Source organism: Macadamia integrifolia, chromosome 5 (assembly GCF_013358625.1).
Source record: "Macadamia integrifolia cultivar HAES 741 chromosome 5, SCU_Mint_v3, whole genome shotgun sequence".
In the NCBI taxonomy this organism is placed as follows: domain Eukaryota; kingdom Viridiplantae; phylum Streptophyta; class Magnoliopsida; order Proteales; family Proteaceae; genus Macadamia; species Macadamia integrifolia.
Genome location: NC_056561.1, coordinates 17008017 through 17025424, shown reverse-complemented (window position 1 = coordinate 17025424; position 17408 = coordinate 17008017). Strand labels below are relative to the sequence as shown.

The window sequence follows — 17408 nt, the reverse complement described above, 5'->3', positions numbered from 1 at the left end:
TGGCAATGGAATCATCACATTTTAGAACAAAAACCAGTCTGTTGGGAAAGATACAGTAATACCATTACAAGTAGAGACCACCAATTACAATTTACAGGAACACTGTTTTTACAATTATAGTGACATTCTTCCCTTTTATATTTTTCCTTTCCTTTTCCTTTGCTGACAAAAAAAAAACACTGTAAGGTTATGTATGTACAAAAAAGAAGGCTGCTAAACACCAGTACAGCACCAGCATTCTTCACCGTTCAAATACAAACTCTTGTTATAAAAACAAGAAAAAAAATAGGGTCTCCAGGGCGGAAGTACCAGTTAGTACGGAATATTCAGTCGTCTCCTTGTATATTATGTGTGAATTGAGAGCCCTTGTGCTTCAGCCAAAGTGAACAACTGAACAAATACACTACACATCATATACAGGCAAGCGCTCCTCAACAGAGACCCGGCAAATAGGGCACTTTTTACACTTTTCACTGCAGGTGCTGTTAACACATGACAAATTAAAAAAAAATGTGAGCAATGTAACTAGTAGAAGGGCTGCAGAGCTCAATATTTCAGGAAAATAGGCACAAACCTGCAAAGAACGCGATGCCTACATGGAAGCAAGACTATACTTATTTCTCCTTCAAAGCAAATCCTACATAATACCTTTTCCTGAAATTTCCATTGACAGTAAAGTAAGCACATCAAGTGTCTGCAAGTAGCCATTGTTATAAAATGCATTAAAAAAAAAAAAAGCAACAGGATATAATGAGAGGGGGAGAGAGAGTTCGTCTTTTGCCGCCATTTAAAGTTCATTGCTCTATGGTGATATTATTCTAAACTCCTCAATCAAGCTTCGAAAAATTACATAGAGAAAGATGGTATATTAATTGTGTACACACTATACATTACAAATACCACAAAAAGATAAAAGTACCAATTTCAAAGGTTCTTCGCGTTGGTACCAAAATCATTGAAATGCCTAGCTTCTTATGGTTTTCATAGTTGTTTTGTTTACAACAATATTCCATAAATAAGACAACAACAGAGACCATGATTTAATTTTTTTTTCACAATACCAATAGAGAAGAGCAATAGATTAATGACTAAATTGCAATGGCCATTGCCATTTAAAATGGAATCCCTACCCAAGATAACATTGTCATGGTTAACTGCCGTCCATTCCTAGATTATGACAAATTCAAGTATCTACATACTCAGCAATATCAAAAATACATATTATATTTGTAGACAAGTGACCAACCATAGATACACTGCGTTGGAAATCCCACACTATGTTACTTGGACCCAAACTTCAGCAGCAGTTAAAAAGACAGCCAGCAACAGAAAAAAGCTTAGTCCCAGTAGGATCCAGACAACCCATGTGGTCACTACCTGAATTGTGACCAGGTCAATCAAGTCAGTCTTACATGGTATCTGCCACTATTGAGCGATATTGGTTATCGTACATGCTCAATCCAGGGAGAGTTGGTGTGGGGATGAAGTCAGATAGGTGCTTTTCTAGTGTTCTGCGATCAACACAATCCACTAAATCTAAGAGGAAATTTTGATAAGGGGGGTTAAAACTCAGGATTGAAGATCAGGTAAGACTGCTAATGCCGATCTCAACCCCAATCCAGAGCTGACTCAGCCAAGTTTTCTGAATCATGGCCGAGTTTGAGAGAAAACATGTATAGACTGACCTGTTCAGCCAATTTGTGACGGGATTAATATCGGACTGGTAGATCTACACTGTTTAATTCCAATACTCAAAGCAAAATTTCATGAAAGCTGCAAGACACGCATGTTGTATGGAGCTGAATGTTGGATGCCAAAGAGACGACATAAAAATAAGTTTAGCCACACTGAGGATGTCAAGATGGAGAGTAGCAAAATCATAGTAGATAAAATAAGAACTGAATGAATTCATGGTAATTTAGGAGCAGCCCTTATAAGTGATAAGGTGAAAGAAAGCTGATTGAAGCAGACTACATATGAACAATGCTAGCCACTACATCACCATATGCACCAGAAAGGTTGAATGAAAATACAGATTAGAGGAACTGGAAGGGCAAGAGGAGGACACCTGGGCCATGGCCTGGCGGTTTGCAGTGCTCAATGGAGTACCTGCCTGAGGGTTGGTCACTTGATCAACTCCTCTCAAGTGCATCAGTTCTTGGTTTGCACCAATTTCCTGGCTTTCCAAGAAGTGTGGCCTTGGGCCCCTGTTTACTCATCCATGGGTCTGTACTTGGCCCCTATGTGGGTCTACTATGTAATGGCCAATAGGGCCTTGAACTTGAACAAAAAAAAAAACGAAGGGCAAGAGGAAGAACAAAAAATGACCTAAGGAGAATAGTGGTAGAAGGCACAAACGACCTTGGATAACTTGATTAACAGCAAATACAACTTCAAATAAATCTGAACAGTGAGAGGATTTCAGGTATCAACCCCATTACTTGGGATATGGCATAGCATTGTATCGGTTTTGCAAACTGCAAACCCCTCCCTCCCTCAAAAAAAAAAAAAAAAAAAAAGGTGCAAGGCATTTACCTGAGTGGAAAAATTAAAGATGGTACCTGGCTTCGTATATAACCAAAACAATAACAAGGTAATATAATGTTGGACAGGTATTCATCACCTCAATAGACACATTTTTCACAAAATGAAAAGCCACATCTAGGATCTCATAGCTCAATAGTATTTTTGTCAGAACAATTTTGATGCTATTTGTGTTAATAAGTTCAAAAATTTTCTGAATATCTACTCAAAACAATCTTGATACACTTTGATTTAATTTTCCCTTTGTATTAATGTAATTAACTCTTGAAAAGCAACAGTTACCTGTACAACAACAGGAGAAGATAGAATTCAACCCCACATCTTGCATAAGGATAAAGACCGTACCTATGAAGTTAGTTAGCATCTTCAAAGGGTATTTTGCACTAACTAATGAATCAGAGCCAAGCATGCTCATTTCTTTCACCACTCACATTTTTTTTTTTTGGGGGTGTAATTCTTTCACCAGTCACACATATATAAAACGTAACACCCAAAAGTATGTAATTGAAGTTAATGATGCAAACTTTTTGAGTAAAATGCGTGTTAGAGCATGAGAATGCAAACTTACAAATGGGAAGTACTTTCAAGCCAAAACATCTAAAAACAGTCAGCAAAGAAGAGAGCATACTGACTCAATAATTAATCAGAAGATTGAGGAGTGGACAAGACAAGCATGAAAGTTGTAATTGATCATTCTTCACAACATAAAAGTCTAGAAGTCCACCACTCAAGGTTGTGAATATTACATTTTGGAGCCTTTCGAACTCTTGCTGGCTATATTTTGTGATTTCTGCTTGCTCGCCAAGAGCAGCCTGTAGTCTCCAAACCTGAGACAAAATATAAATAGACTACCAATCAAACTCTGAAGATGGAGCAAGGGGATAATCCCCCCACCCACCCACCCCCCCAAAAAATATATATATAATTAAAACAAAACCCCGAGGGTTCAATGTGCAGAAACATTAAAACAGAATGAGAATAAAGATAAGAGACAGTCTGTAACATAAAAGGAGAATGTGATAAACCAAACTAATGTACAAAATTTATATGCACCTCCTCAGCAAGTTCTTTCTTAGGCATTTTCTTCACTATTTCAGGTGGATAGCCACAAAAAGTGTTATACCTGCACAGTTGAAGTCCAGTACTACAAAGATCAGTGACAAGACGCAGACATTAGACTTAGATAGTTAGCTATTGAAGGGGAAAAAAAGAAGAGCTAGTAGATCTTCGAAGCACATGTTACAGACATATGAGATACTACATAAAAGGGAGCATTAAATGCAGAAACACAGAGAAAAGCATTAAAATTGAAAATATGTCTACCATCTACTGAAACTCCAAGCTTTGAACAGGAACCATTTTTTTACCATCAGGTCTGTAGCTGCCAATGAAAGTGATGGGACAGGGTAATATGTGCACAGCCAATTAGGATACGGACATATAAACACATGGAAGGGAGCTTCTAATGGAGGATGACAGATTGACAGTGTAAACCTAAATTGATGCAACATCATTAGTAAGGGTTTGACTTTAATCTGGAGAGACAAACGGAGCTTCCGATGAAGGACGACAGTATAAACCTAAATCGATGCAACATCTTTAGTAAGGGTTTGACTGTTTTAATCTGTTGATTTGTTTTTCCTCTCTCCCTACCCCCGGCTCAGGGTGCCTTTGAAAGGACGCCACCAGATCGGTCTCTTTACCTTGACAAACCACTAAAGTGGCATTGTTATAACCGTGTCCCTCAAGTATTGTATACAATTCTGGTAAAGTCTATTTTTATCCACAAATAAATAACATACATTGATTATTTAAAAAAAAAAAAAAAAAAATTAATAAAATATGGTTATAGTATGAACAGGGACAAATAAGTATACACAACACAGCTTTAAAAGAGAGCACTAGTTCCAGCAAACAACAGTTCCAGCATTCTTTAAGAATTTCATGGATGGGGGAAATGAGACTCCTCAGAGATTTATTGAACACAAGATAAATCAAAACTCACCCAGAGGTCCCAGCATGGTACAGCCGAGCCTGTTCCTCTCGATTTCCTTCATCAATTGACCACCAACCAAGCAGCCTGTTGGGAGTAAAGGTAAAAATGCTTAAGCAAATTAGCATTCTGAGTTTACCAAGTCTCATGCCTAGAAGGTTGCAAATAGCTGTAAAAAATCATTCATTCAAATTCCAAGCCTAGGCATTTATAGGTTATACCTGGAACCATGGTGCAAGAAACCAAAGCAATCATGAGCTCTTGAAGAGACAATAAAATATCTCCCAGTACCGGCTTCACTCCGCAGCAAAAGAACAATCTTCTCCACCAACCTAGAGAATGCAAACAAGACTCCAGCACCTTGCAGTAGAAAAAGAGGAGAGAATAGAGCTGGAATTGGGATATGTCTAGCACCAGAAGGTGTCCCCTGAAAGTTAAAACCATATATCAGCATAACAAGACATGCAAGGTATCTGGTCTTCCCCACATAATGGTCACAACCTGATGCCTAGCATACCTCTAAGCGCATACAGAGCAGGATCTGGAAACAGATTAGTGGAACTTTCATAATATGGCCACCAATGTCCTGCAGACCACACATTCTATCTTGGTCCTGATCCTCTTCCGAAGAAACGACTAAACCACTATTCCAATCAAGGTATCTAATTGCAGTAGAAGAGGAACTGGCTTCACTAGTAGAAGAATGTCTATGTATCATTGGATTAGACCACTTTGTGCAAACAAGAAAAGCAAAGCACTCTGAAATGCTGCAGAAGGGAAAAAGTTTAAACTGTTAACAGGAAAAGGTACAGCAGAAGAGCCAGTATTACCACTGAGGAACCGTAACAATAAAAGGAAACGATAGTACCCAAAATTTATAAATAAATCCCACCAACCAAGTGCACCTACGTCACCTGCGTTGCACAAACAGATCATAAGAATCATGCTGAAGCATATTTCATTGGGGAAACAACAATCATTGAAAGAGAACTTATATACCGTAAAATGTTCGGTTACAGTAGCAGAAAAACATCATATTTGAGGTAAATTTTCAATTATAGATGTGAAAAAACTTCATATTTTGCTCCATGTTCATATGTATGCCTCACTCCATTTCAACCACATCCAGTCCCACAATGCCAGAACCATGTATGTATCAAGGTACTTTCACTCATGTATCATGAAGTATCTGAACCAAGAGCTTCATTCCATTTCTATCACCTGTACTAGCTAATGTAGTACTGTAATTCATTAATCAAAAGAATATCTTTTCTCAGAGAATAAATTCCAGATCAGGGAGAAATAGCATACGTCAAAACCAGGGATTGGACCAGAACTCAAGTCAAGTTGCCTAATCAGAGGATTGAATAGCTGCTGAACGTTTCAGATTGATCCACAGGTTGGATCAGAAAGCACTAGGATGAGGGTATAACAGTAATTTAACCCCTCAAAATAGAAAACAGAATATCACACAATCAATCCAGATCATAGACTATGAATTTTAGAAGTAATAGATCAGTGAACTCAGAAAATCGAATCACTACTCAGATGCACATAACAGTAAGACATATGAGGGCAGAATAGAGATTTCACAATATCAGCCAATTGGCCGGACAAAATGGCATGAATTTTGGATCAAGTTCCCTAATAGGGTTTCCTAAGATTCAATCAAAATTGGGACCAGATCTGATGGCTAGTTTGCTTAATCTCAAAAAAAGTGCTGCATATGATCTTCTAGAAGCAAGGGTTCTAGTTGCAGAAATTTTGGTTAGAACAGAATTTACTAGAAGATCAATTGCAGAAAAATAACCAGAACTTGAACTTACTTGTTAATGGGTGATTAGGATATTAGCTCGAGCAATAACAAAACGTAAACACAAATCAGAAGCTTGATCAATCGAGCAGAACTCAGAATCAGTTAGCATATAGCGACAAACACAGGAAGAGGAAGAAGAGACCTATCTCAGGTCTACGGTATCTCACCCACTCTGTTTCTCACAGTTACTTAAGGCCAAGGAAACTCAAAATTTCAATATTCAAATCGTATCTGAACCAATGGCCCTTAGCCCCTTGCAAGCTTATATAGCTAACTTAAATTCAAAATAATAATCTAACTACAAAAGTAAATCCTAAGCTAACTCTGAAATCAAATCCTAATGACAATTACAAAGCATAATTGAAAAGGAAACATAATACTAATAGGAAAACTTAAATAGCTAACTAACTAACCCTACCTTCTACCTATACTTTAGGGCCATTAAAGTGACCCATTACAATGAAAACACATGGGATCAAAAGCCCAACACATATATAACCCAACCCAAGACTTATTCCCAATAAAATAAGCCCCCTTTAGGTGACTTGTCTGCATCACTAGCAGAACAAACAACAACAAACGCCTTATCCCAACTTAATTGGGTCAGCTAAATGGATCCACAAAAGAAAAAAAAAGAGATAACCCAAAATAGACCAGCAGAATCTCAGCTAAATGGAGTCGGCTACATGGATCCTTGCGATCCAATAGACTTGACAAACAATGTTTCGCTACTACCTTGCATCTATCAGCAACCACACAACAAACTCACCTACCAAATCATGTACAAACTGCAGTACAACTGATTTAGGTAACAAGCAATGACTAACCCTGGGTCAAATCATTTAGGATCATTTCTCATTCCCAATTGGACAAACCTCTCAACCAGTCATGTAAATAATTTTAAAAATTAATATTATTTACGTTGTCAATTAACATAAAAGTAGTGAATTAGCACAGCGGTTGGTGTTCACCTATTCAGGTGTTAGGTGATCAGCTTGATTACGTTGTTTATTTGAAGACATTTCATTTGACTAGTTCTAATTGGGAAATGTGTTCTAATCACAACAGTCGCCTGTATCATACACAAAAACTCAAATCTTGATGCTCGTGAGTCAAGTGGACTTGGCCAAGTCGCCAAGTTGACCTCTGAGTTGGCTATGCTAGAAACCCACTTCTCCACCTCAGGAAGGTACTAAACAATATAACACTATTCTATGGCTTGCACAATATCACAAACTGCAACTTTAACTCAAAACCTCAACCTTTTTTTGTAATTCTTTTTTCCATTCCACTCATATTTGATGCTTCAACCTAAAACCAATGATACAAGAAATCTAAAAACAAAAAGGACTAGTTTAGTCAATTAGCATGGTCATCCAATGGAGAACAATTTGCATATACAATTTTGGGGGTTTCGGAAAGTTATAATGAGAATGTTTTGAGGGAGCGGTGACTAGTATGAGATATGTGAGAGGTCAAGGCAAGGAATTCTCAATTACGATTGGGTTACGTTAAGGATCGGCCCTAAGCCACCATTTGTTTGTGCTTATCATGGATGAGTTAATTAGGGTGTATGCTCTTCACTGATGATATTTTCTTAGTGAATGAGAAAAAAGCACGGATTAATGCTAATTTGGAGCTATGGAGATCAACCTTGGAAACAAGAGGTTTTAAGATTAGTAAATCGAAGACAGAGCATATGATGTGTAATTTTAGTCACTCTATGATAGATAATGAAATGAAGAAAATCAAAGAGAGAGATTCCACAAAGTAATTATTTTAGATATCTAGAGTCAACCATAAATAAAGAAGGTGACATAGAAGAGGATGTTTCACAGAAATTAAAGTGGGATGGATGAAGTGGAGAGGTGCATTTGGAGTTTTGTGTGAGCGGGATATCCCTTTGAAGCTTAAGCAAAAATTCTATAGGACTATAGTGCACCCAGCTATGATGCATGTGACGGAATGTTGGGCAATTACGAAGTGTTATATAGAGAAGCTATGTGTAGCTGAGATGAAGATGTTAAGATGGATATGCGGCAAAACCAGGAAGGATAAAGTAAGGAATGACCATATTACAGCTGATTTGGGAGTTGCACCAATTAACGACAAGCTCCGTGAAAGTCGTTTGAGCCTTTGAGGTGGTATGGCCATGATCAAAGGAGGCCTGAGAATGCCCCAATAAGGAAGAGTGATTTGATTTAGATTGATGAAGCTAAAAGAGCTAGCGGTCGGGCTAAAATGGCCATAGGTGAAGTGGTCATATATGGATACTCACGGTCTAATCCCAAGTGTGACCTTAGTTAGAGCCTATCGTAGGGCAAAGATCCATGTAGCCGACCCATTTAGCCTAGTTTCTCCTATCTTTGTTGGGTTGTGCCTCTTTCCTCTTATTGTCTTCTCCTTTCTTCTTCTTTCTTTTCTGATCTTTTCATCTCTTCCTAACAAACAATTTTGTTTTGACATTTTCCTTATTTTGTTTTTTATAGATCCATGTAACCGACCCCATTAAATTGGAATAAGGCTTAGTTTGTTGTTGTTGTTGTTGCACACCACCATGGGATTGGTGACATCACCAACCAAAGGACTGGATCATAAGAGTTTGAAATATAAGCTTCGTTTGTTTCCGCGTAAAATAGCTGATAAAATTATATTTTCCGATGTTTGTTTTTTAAATTGTAAAATTACAATCAAGTAAAATTTTACCAAATCTCCACATTTCCTGGTAAAGGTCTCGACAAATTTTACGGGCAATATAGCCGTAAAATGTTCCCTGGAAATGTCTCAAATGAATCCTCAACACATTTGCTCTCTCTCTCTCTCTCTCTCTCTCTCTCTCTCTCTCTCTCTCTCTCTCTCTCTCTCTCTCACACACACACACACACACACACACAGAGCAAGCACAGAGCTTGAGGTGAGTAAGGTTACGGCACCGAAGAGAGATGAGGACAAGATGCTAACAGATCGGTGGTCGCATTTGATGGTGAGTTTAGTGATGGCATCCTTCAACTTCAACAGCTCTTGGTCAGAGGTCTCATAGGCATGGAAAACGACACCATTGACATGTACGTCGCAAGCAACGCACACGTTTGCATCCTCGCCGCACTCGAACACATCTCATTGTCCCCTCCAACCGTCTTCTGGTGGAATGGCCTCATCTGGCGAGATGTTCGTTTTGGATTCCTTGACGGCTCCCTTAACCTTCCCCGCCAAATGGAGAAGTTGGGATGGTGGCTTGACTAGTACACTTTCCCTTTTGTTCCCAAAGCTTGCGGCAACCTTCCCCTTTCGAAGAGGCCCGTGGCTTCGAATCCAATATCTTTTTCTGCAATGCCCTCATTGTGGTGATGTTTGGTCAATGTGGTGCTCTGGAAGAAGCACGCCAAATGTTTGATGAGGTGCTGCATAGAGATGATGTCCTTTCATGGACCTCAATTCCGGCGGCTTATGTGCAGGTGCGCTTTGGAGTTGTTTCTTGATGGCTTGATGGGCAAGAATGTTAGTGTACATTCAATATTGTGGCCCTTTGTTAAATCCTATTCTACTAATCTCTGATCTCACTCAGATTTTACAAATTTTATCTTCTTTATTCCTACTTTGTTAATGTTGCAAAATTGTAATTTTTGGAAACAAACACTGGAAAATTTGTTAATTTTTTACCTGGAAATTTTCATTTGTAAAATTTTTCATGTAAATTTTACACCGAAACAAACAGAGCCTATAAGGGAAAAATTATTCAATGGATACTTAGAATTCAGATAGAGCAGTAAGATTAAGTTAGAAATTAGGCATATTGAAAAAATCTTTGAAACAAAAAACTAGTGCCTTGGGTTCATCAACCCAGCCAAAATATTCAAATGAATACAGCAAAGCATAATAATGAAAGATCAAGTATGTCCATAATTTTCCAAAATAAAAATGACCGCATAGTTTTAGGAGGATGAATGTAGTTGCAGCGACAAGGAAAACCATGGAGATTGCAACCCAGAAGTGCTAAAAAGCAGAAAGAAAAATTACCGCATAGTTTTAGGAGGGTGAATGTAGTTGCAGCGACAAGGAAAACCATGGAGATTGCAACCCAGAAGTGCTAAAAAGAACAAACACAGAATGATTATTTAGATGACATTATAGTATCAAATAGCAAGTTCCAAAAAATAAGGAAAGAAACTACTGATAAGAAATGCACTTCAACGAATTTATGATAATTGGCTTTTTCCTTTTTATACTTGACATTTGGCACTTGATTTATCCATTGAAAAGAAAAATATGGCACATAAGCATCACAATTAACAAGGTAGCATCACAAAAGTGTGGAAAAATCAGCACTAATCAGCACAGTAACTGCTGTTTTCCATGACAGGGTACCGAGGGGATTATCAGAGCAGAAAGCAATTTGGAGAAGACTGATCAGTATGTATTGCCAACATCTTGTAGTAATTGATGTGGCCAATTCTGCACCGAGCAGTGCTGGACCGTAATAACTAATGTTCAATTGCAGCAATATCAACAAACAGAAGCAAGTTCCAAAATCTGCATATTTGTTTCTTGAAAACCAATTCATACCAGGTGAATGTTTGAGTAACAGAAAAAGAACAACCTTGTTCAAAGAAACCCCAAAAGGACTTCAAAAAATGTTGAGTGGTTCTCAATTCCAGTTGATTCCAACTAGCATATAGTTTTTGAACACTTTCTTTCTCTCAAATGCTAAGTGGTTTCCACTTCCAGTTGATTCCAACTCGCATATACCTCCTTGCTGAAGGTGTTAAGAGGATATGCTTTAACAAACAAGAGAAAGAGACAGCGACAGAGGATGGGGTTCCTGAAAGAGAACTCTTTTTGGGGAAAGCTATACAAATTCTGACCTTAGGATTAAAATGGTTCTCTTGAGTTTTGGAAACTTTGCCATTGATCCAAGCCTCCGTAGTTCATTATATCAGAGAATTTCCATCTCTATTCATTTTGATTTGGAAATGGAAGCATGTAAATTATTTATACACAAACAACAGATTTAATGGCATTCAGTTGACGATTGGCCATTGAACCCCTTGCTAGGATTGACAAATCTTCTTCAAAGATAGCAAACACATCACCACTGGTCTCAGCATCCAAATGCATGCTTGGGCCGATTCAACAGCAGGGAATGTGTGCAGGGGTTTTTTCCAGACGTATACCTGATGTTTACCATTTTGGAAACTGTAGAAGCTCCTTAATTACCTTACACTCCTCTTTTTTTTTCCCCTGATCCACCTGGTTGTGTCAGCTCTAAAGTGCCACTAGTTACACCTTCTGAGCAGGCATATTAAATGTAGAACCTGAACTTAGGGGTAAAAGTGGTTATTAGGCTTAAACACATCAATCATGGAAAATCTTGCCTAAAACTATGGAGATCACTGGATCTCTCTCAAATATTTTTCTGCTGTGCTGAATCCAGAGCAGGCCATCCAGCTCAGAAGGTGCAACCAGTGGCAATAGAACTCCAAAAATTGGAAGCCGAAGTTGGAAACTTTCCAGCATTTTTTTTTCCCCGGGGGGGTAGTGGGGAGGATGAGGAAAGGGCGTGGAAGATGAAACAAAAACAGCACAAACTTTAACATATATGAGACTTAATAGATACCTCTTCTACAAAGTACAAAATGTGTCCATTCCTCAATCCCAATGTCACCTCTTTTGGGCTTCTCCCAGCCCCCATCCTTGTTGAACGAAGCAAGGAAGTACACAAGTAAAACAAAAGGCCAAAATTTTGTAGTCCATTGATTATTGCAGATTTTTTTCTTTGTAGAAAAAACTCTTTTATTCGTAAGATAAATACATTCAAGCATTAAGACTCATAATATTATATTTGCTCTCATAAAATCGAAAGGTTCATGAACTTCAATGTATTGAAGCAGATGAGAAAAATCCTTGATATCTCTAAGCCAGAAAGAAAAAATTTACAGCATGGATGTCAGATCTTTGATTCGGCCAAGAGGCCAGTTAAACAGAAATTCCTAGTATAATGTTCACATTCAGGCCAAAGTGGACTGGCCAAGAGGAACCACATTTACCAATCAATTGTGCCCCTCTGTCTCCTTTGTCAAGTGGGCCAACTTACACATCTCTAACAGACAAACAAGAGTGATACTATGGATTAGTAAAGGTGGTGGCAAAATCCCAATCAACACCTGGCCTGGATACCTAGTATATCAAATTTTTTACTTCCCAGAGAACAAAATTCAGTTTTACTTTTTCCTTGGTATAACATTTATTTTCCCAATATGAAGAGATTTAAAGACTTCAGAATATCAAAAGAGAAGAGCAGATCATTTGAGACATTTTACACCATAAGTTATCACAATAGGTCCTGGGTCAACTCAAGAATCCAATAAACCAGAACTTACAGGGAGTGTTTCCCATATTGCTTCATCGCTCATGCTCTCTTCATCTCCTGGCATTAAAGCCCTACACATCCTGAATAAGAAATTAAACATTTTACCAACCGTTAGTCACAAACAATTAAAAATCAATGATAATAAAGTGTCAACAATGTATGAGATATCTGGTTTAGGGTCCTTGGTATGACCTTCAACTGCCAAGCAACTGGTTTATTATTTTTTATCAATGCAAATTTTATTTATGTTTTATACACCCCCCCCCTTTTAAAAGGCTATTTATGTACAGGGTTCATCCTACTTCACTAATACAAATCCTTCAGTTTCAGGAAAGATAAATAGAGATATACCTTCTACCTGAAATTGTACATGCCTCATGATCACTGTCAAATAGTGACCAGTTCAAATTTAAAAGCTTTGAAAACCAAAAATAAGTTAACGTGTCTAATCTATTGATTTCAAGTAAAATGAATCCCCAGCAGAACGATAAGTGGTAGATCCTGATGCAACCCTCCTTGTGCAAAGGATTGTCAATGTAAAGACCACATACAGAGCTTAACTCAACCTAGTCTATAAAATTATATAAAAAAAATCCAAATGTAGGTCTGAAAAAACTGGCAATGTAATACTAATCTAAAATTATGTGAAAAAGAATGAGAAGACTGACATCCATAACCATAGAGGAGATTTTGAACACCCCCAGCCCACTCTTGGATGCTGGACAAAAGTAAGGCTTCTTGGACCAACTGGTGCTTAGCTGAGACCCAAATGGAAAGCTACTCTAACCTCCCAGACTCGCCATTTTGCATCTCACATCATTATCTCCCAACTGGAAAAAAAACAGATGCTCAAACTCTGCATCTGTCGAAAGATCGTCGCATCAACTAAGAGAGCCTTTTTCTTATTTCTTTTGAATCTGATTTCATCAAGCCTCACCAATCTAAATTAATCTGTTCTGTTTGAGACTGATTTCATCTGCTACTTTTCATACTTTTTTTAGAGCCCCCACCCCCCGACAAATCAACATCAAATAAATTCAGGCCTCAAAATTTTGGCTTATCATGAACATATCCACATTCCTTAAGGCAATCTTGAGAAGATTTATAAGAATTTGCATGACTTCGAAAAATCAAAATGTCATAGCAAACTAAACCAGGAAAATGTCTTTATTAGATTGATATAAACAATCAACTTGAGATTATTGAATCAGCTTTGAATCTTCATCAGCTCAATGATATGCACACCTGAGAATCATTCAGGCTAAGGCATGATTGTTTTGATTGAAAAGCTTTTAGCTGATGTCTCCCAGTTTGTTTGGGGCTTCCTCACTTAACAATCTCAATAGTCGATAATTAACCATACGTGATGCAGGTAACTCTTCATTATGTTCTTCTTCCATATGAGGCCTTACATAAGAATGTCCTATAGCAGTCTAAGAAGCATATATCTAATAGATTCCAGTTTCAAGTTGTGATAGACAGATTAGATCAGCCTGCAGGTAATGGGCCCAACAAAGGAAAGATAGAAGTAGAAAATCTGTTGGAATATGAGTTACTAACCTAATGGTAAATGAGCCTATATTATCCGAATCTAATAATTCAGATTTATAAGGGATGTGATAGTAGCTGCTAAGGTCTGAACTTCCAGATTAAACAAATAGGAAGGTAATTTCCATACTTAAGAATTGACCACTAATGAAAGAACATACCCACGGTCATTGGAATCAGTATCCGAGAGAATTACTGAATAGTCCTGTCACATATTGGCAGAATTTTTCAAGTAAAGTATTATAAGTCTATAACAACACAAGTAGTGTCTCCAAGGAAAAAGAATTATGCTTGTACTTGGCAGTTATACATTATGAGCTAGAAGCAAATTAAGAGGGAAAACACGACCTTAACAGTTCGAGACCTTTTAAATATTCAGCGTAAATACCTGAAGTTGTCTATGAGAATAATTACTTCAAATGCCAAAAGGGGAAGAAAAACAATCTTCAAGTTAACAGCTGAAAATCCGTGAACTGCACCAAGATGAAAACGTAGTAAGGTCAGAAGGTTTAAGCAATGACAACCAACCTTCATAAAAACGATGAATGCATTTAGTAAAATATATACCAGCAAGATAAAAAGATCACAAATAGCCATCATATGTTGTCAAGGATTTTCCATGCATAAATGAAGTTCAAGCATGCATGCATGCATTGTTACATAATGATTAGTTATATTTTGACATCAAAGAAAATCCAACAATACAGAAACATTTGATTATATTACTAGGGATGTTGCAGGTGTACCATAGATGCTGTCAAGAAATATACAAAGAAGTAGTTCAAATGCAACCAGCAACGGTGTTGCAACAATGGCATGACAAGGAGCCCACTGTCCAAGAAAGATAAGTGTAAATAATCCACCCGCATCACTTGATCATCAATCATGGAACCAGAAGAAGTCTTACAGTCTTAATTCCCAAGCTGAATTAAAAAAAAAAAAATGCATAAAATAGAATTATATCCAAGATACTACAAAGCACAATATCATACATGACGATCATGGGGTAATGATGGAGCAGGTAATGAGAATCTTCCTCTTGCGACAACAGCATGAAACAGCCAAAGTGGAGAGAAGATGATCCTGCAGAATTAAAAAAAAGTCAAAAGGCTCATTTACATTTCTAAGTACCTAGCGTTCATTATATTGAGCTCCCCAAAAAAATAAACTAATAGATAAATAATCAACATCACTTGTGTGTTGAGACTACAGCTATCTGTATAATACATAATAGAAAAGAACATAAAGAAAAAGCAAAGTCCTTTCTTGGTTGTTGTACATATGACATGTACAAGAGAGGCTAAAAATAACCGGGACAAAAATTTCCAACTTGCTAATAACAGCAATCTAAGTATAATGTTTGAGAAAGAGAAACATACAGAGATGCAAAGATTAGCAACCAAGGGCATGCCTAAACATGTTTGTAACTGACAGTGACCATACTAGACATGCGAGGACCAGTTGGCAAAAAGATAACAAGTTTCCTTTGCATAATTCATAATGAATGCATCAACTGAAGTTCCAATGATCAATGTGATTTTAGCTATAGTTTTCACTTGTCGGATGGTCTACATTGGATCGTGAAATGCCCCTTGAAGACTATAGAACAGTGTCAGAGAGACCTGTAACTGAGGTTCATTGATAAACACCTCTTTTTCTTGGATGCCTCATTAGACCAACAAAATATCTATCTAATGACCTAGTCAAAATTTGTCCCCACAAGACTCCTACAAAGGTCAGGAAGTACCCTGAGTGCGTTCACATAATCAATTAAATGCAATTGTGTCGAACTTATCATCTTCATAAGGAAGAAGTGTGTTTGAAAACAATTCCAGGAGACAGCAACACCTTGATTCGAGGTCTAGACTCTACACCAGGTTTGCAACAGTCTTTTTGCCTGTCATGGATGGCATCTCAATATCAATGTTTCCAACATCCACCAACTTATAATTGATTTGAGTTTAAATGGTTTGGAGATATACAACTAAAGACAATACAGCTCTGTTTTAACTGCACTATAGCTTGTCACCTGCTATTTGTGAAATGTTAACCAGTCCAGCTTCATAGTAACCAGTAATAGGATGATATAAATGACACAGCCCGGTATTGCAAAACATTGACAAGGTTTTTGAAAAGAAAAAAAGTGGTGGGGGGGGGGGGGGTGGGGGGGATTTGAAAAGATGGAGTGGGGGAGAAAAGGACAAAAATAAAATGAGCTCATCCTGAAAATTTACCAAAACAGAACTTAAAGTGAGATATTTCTGCAAACGGAACTCTCAGAGAAAAAAACTAATTTTATAAAAATCAAAAGAAATAATTTTCCAACGAATATATGACGTAAAAGTCATCTGCATCCAAGCAATCTATATCAAACTAGGAAATCAATCACCAACATCTACAAATTCAACCCGCATCAGAGCCAAGAAAATCTAGAAATAGCAGGGAACAAAATCAAATCGATCAATAGATTGAAACGAAGATAAAGAACATTACTAACCACCAAGAGTAATGACCGATATGATCAAGCTTGAGCACAAGCAAAACTGTGAAACAAAGAAGTAATCCATGGGCTGCGAGAGCCTGAGCAGATTTCGCAACTCTCCTCCAGCTCATCGCTTTCCTTCGAAGCATAACCCCTCAAATAAACCCCTAACAAACCCAATCAATAATCAATAAAAGCGAAAACGAAGTAGATATTCGAAACCAGAAACCCTCTCCCTCACGCAACCGATCGAAACTCAGTTAGAATCTGAGCAACACTTCACCTTCAAAGAAGAGTAGAAGTTGCAATAGAAATGGAAGAAACTGACACCCAGACGGAGTTTTCGGTGGGCGTCATTTAAATGGACCGTCCGTTCAAAGCATCGAAACACAGACCCTCCACCTCCCTCTCTCTCTCTCTCTCTCTCTCTCTCTAAAATAAATGACTTTGATCGCTTTCACGCACTAATGCCCTTTGTTTACAGATGGAGATCCCCTACTTTCCTTTACTGTTCCCTCTCTTAATTATTACGCAGTTAATGGTAGTTTTCCTATACCCAATAGGACCTAATTCCCACAACGAATTTACGAGGTGTACAACCAGGATTTGTAATCAATTATAAGGTTATTTTAGTCATTTTGAAATCATAACAAGATTT

At 37.7% G+C, this 17408-nt stretch overlaps 1 protein-coding gene across 1 annotated transcript; it reads right to left on the bottom strand.

The window, feature by feature from the left end:
• On the bottom strand, nucleotides 1–17204 carry LOC122079769. The gene is made up of 14 exons (XM_042646479.1): nucleotides 16766–17204; nucleotides 15261–15351; nucleotides 15015–15099; nucleotides 14657–14741; nucleotides 12731–12800; nucleotides 10371–10440; nucleotides 5406–5451; nucleotides 5055–5304; nucleotides 4759–4964; nucleotides 4550–4624; nucleotides 3598–3667; nucleotides 3291–3371; nucleotides 575–654; nucleotides 1–482 (listed from the first exon to the last, which is right to left on the bottom strand). Exons 1-14 carry the CDS (start codon nucleotides 16897–16899, stop codon nucleotides 404–406), a joined length of 1422 nt encoding a protein of 473 aa, XP_042502413.1. The 5' UTR covers nucleotides 16900–17204; the 3' UTR covers nucleotides 1–403.
• Between the last annotated feature and the right edge of the window lie 204 nt (nucleotides 17205–17408).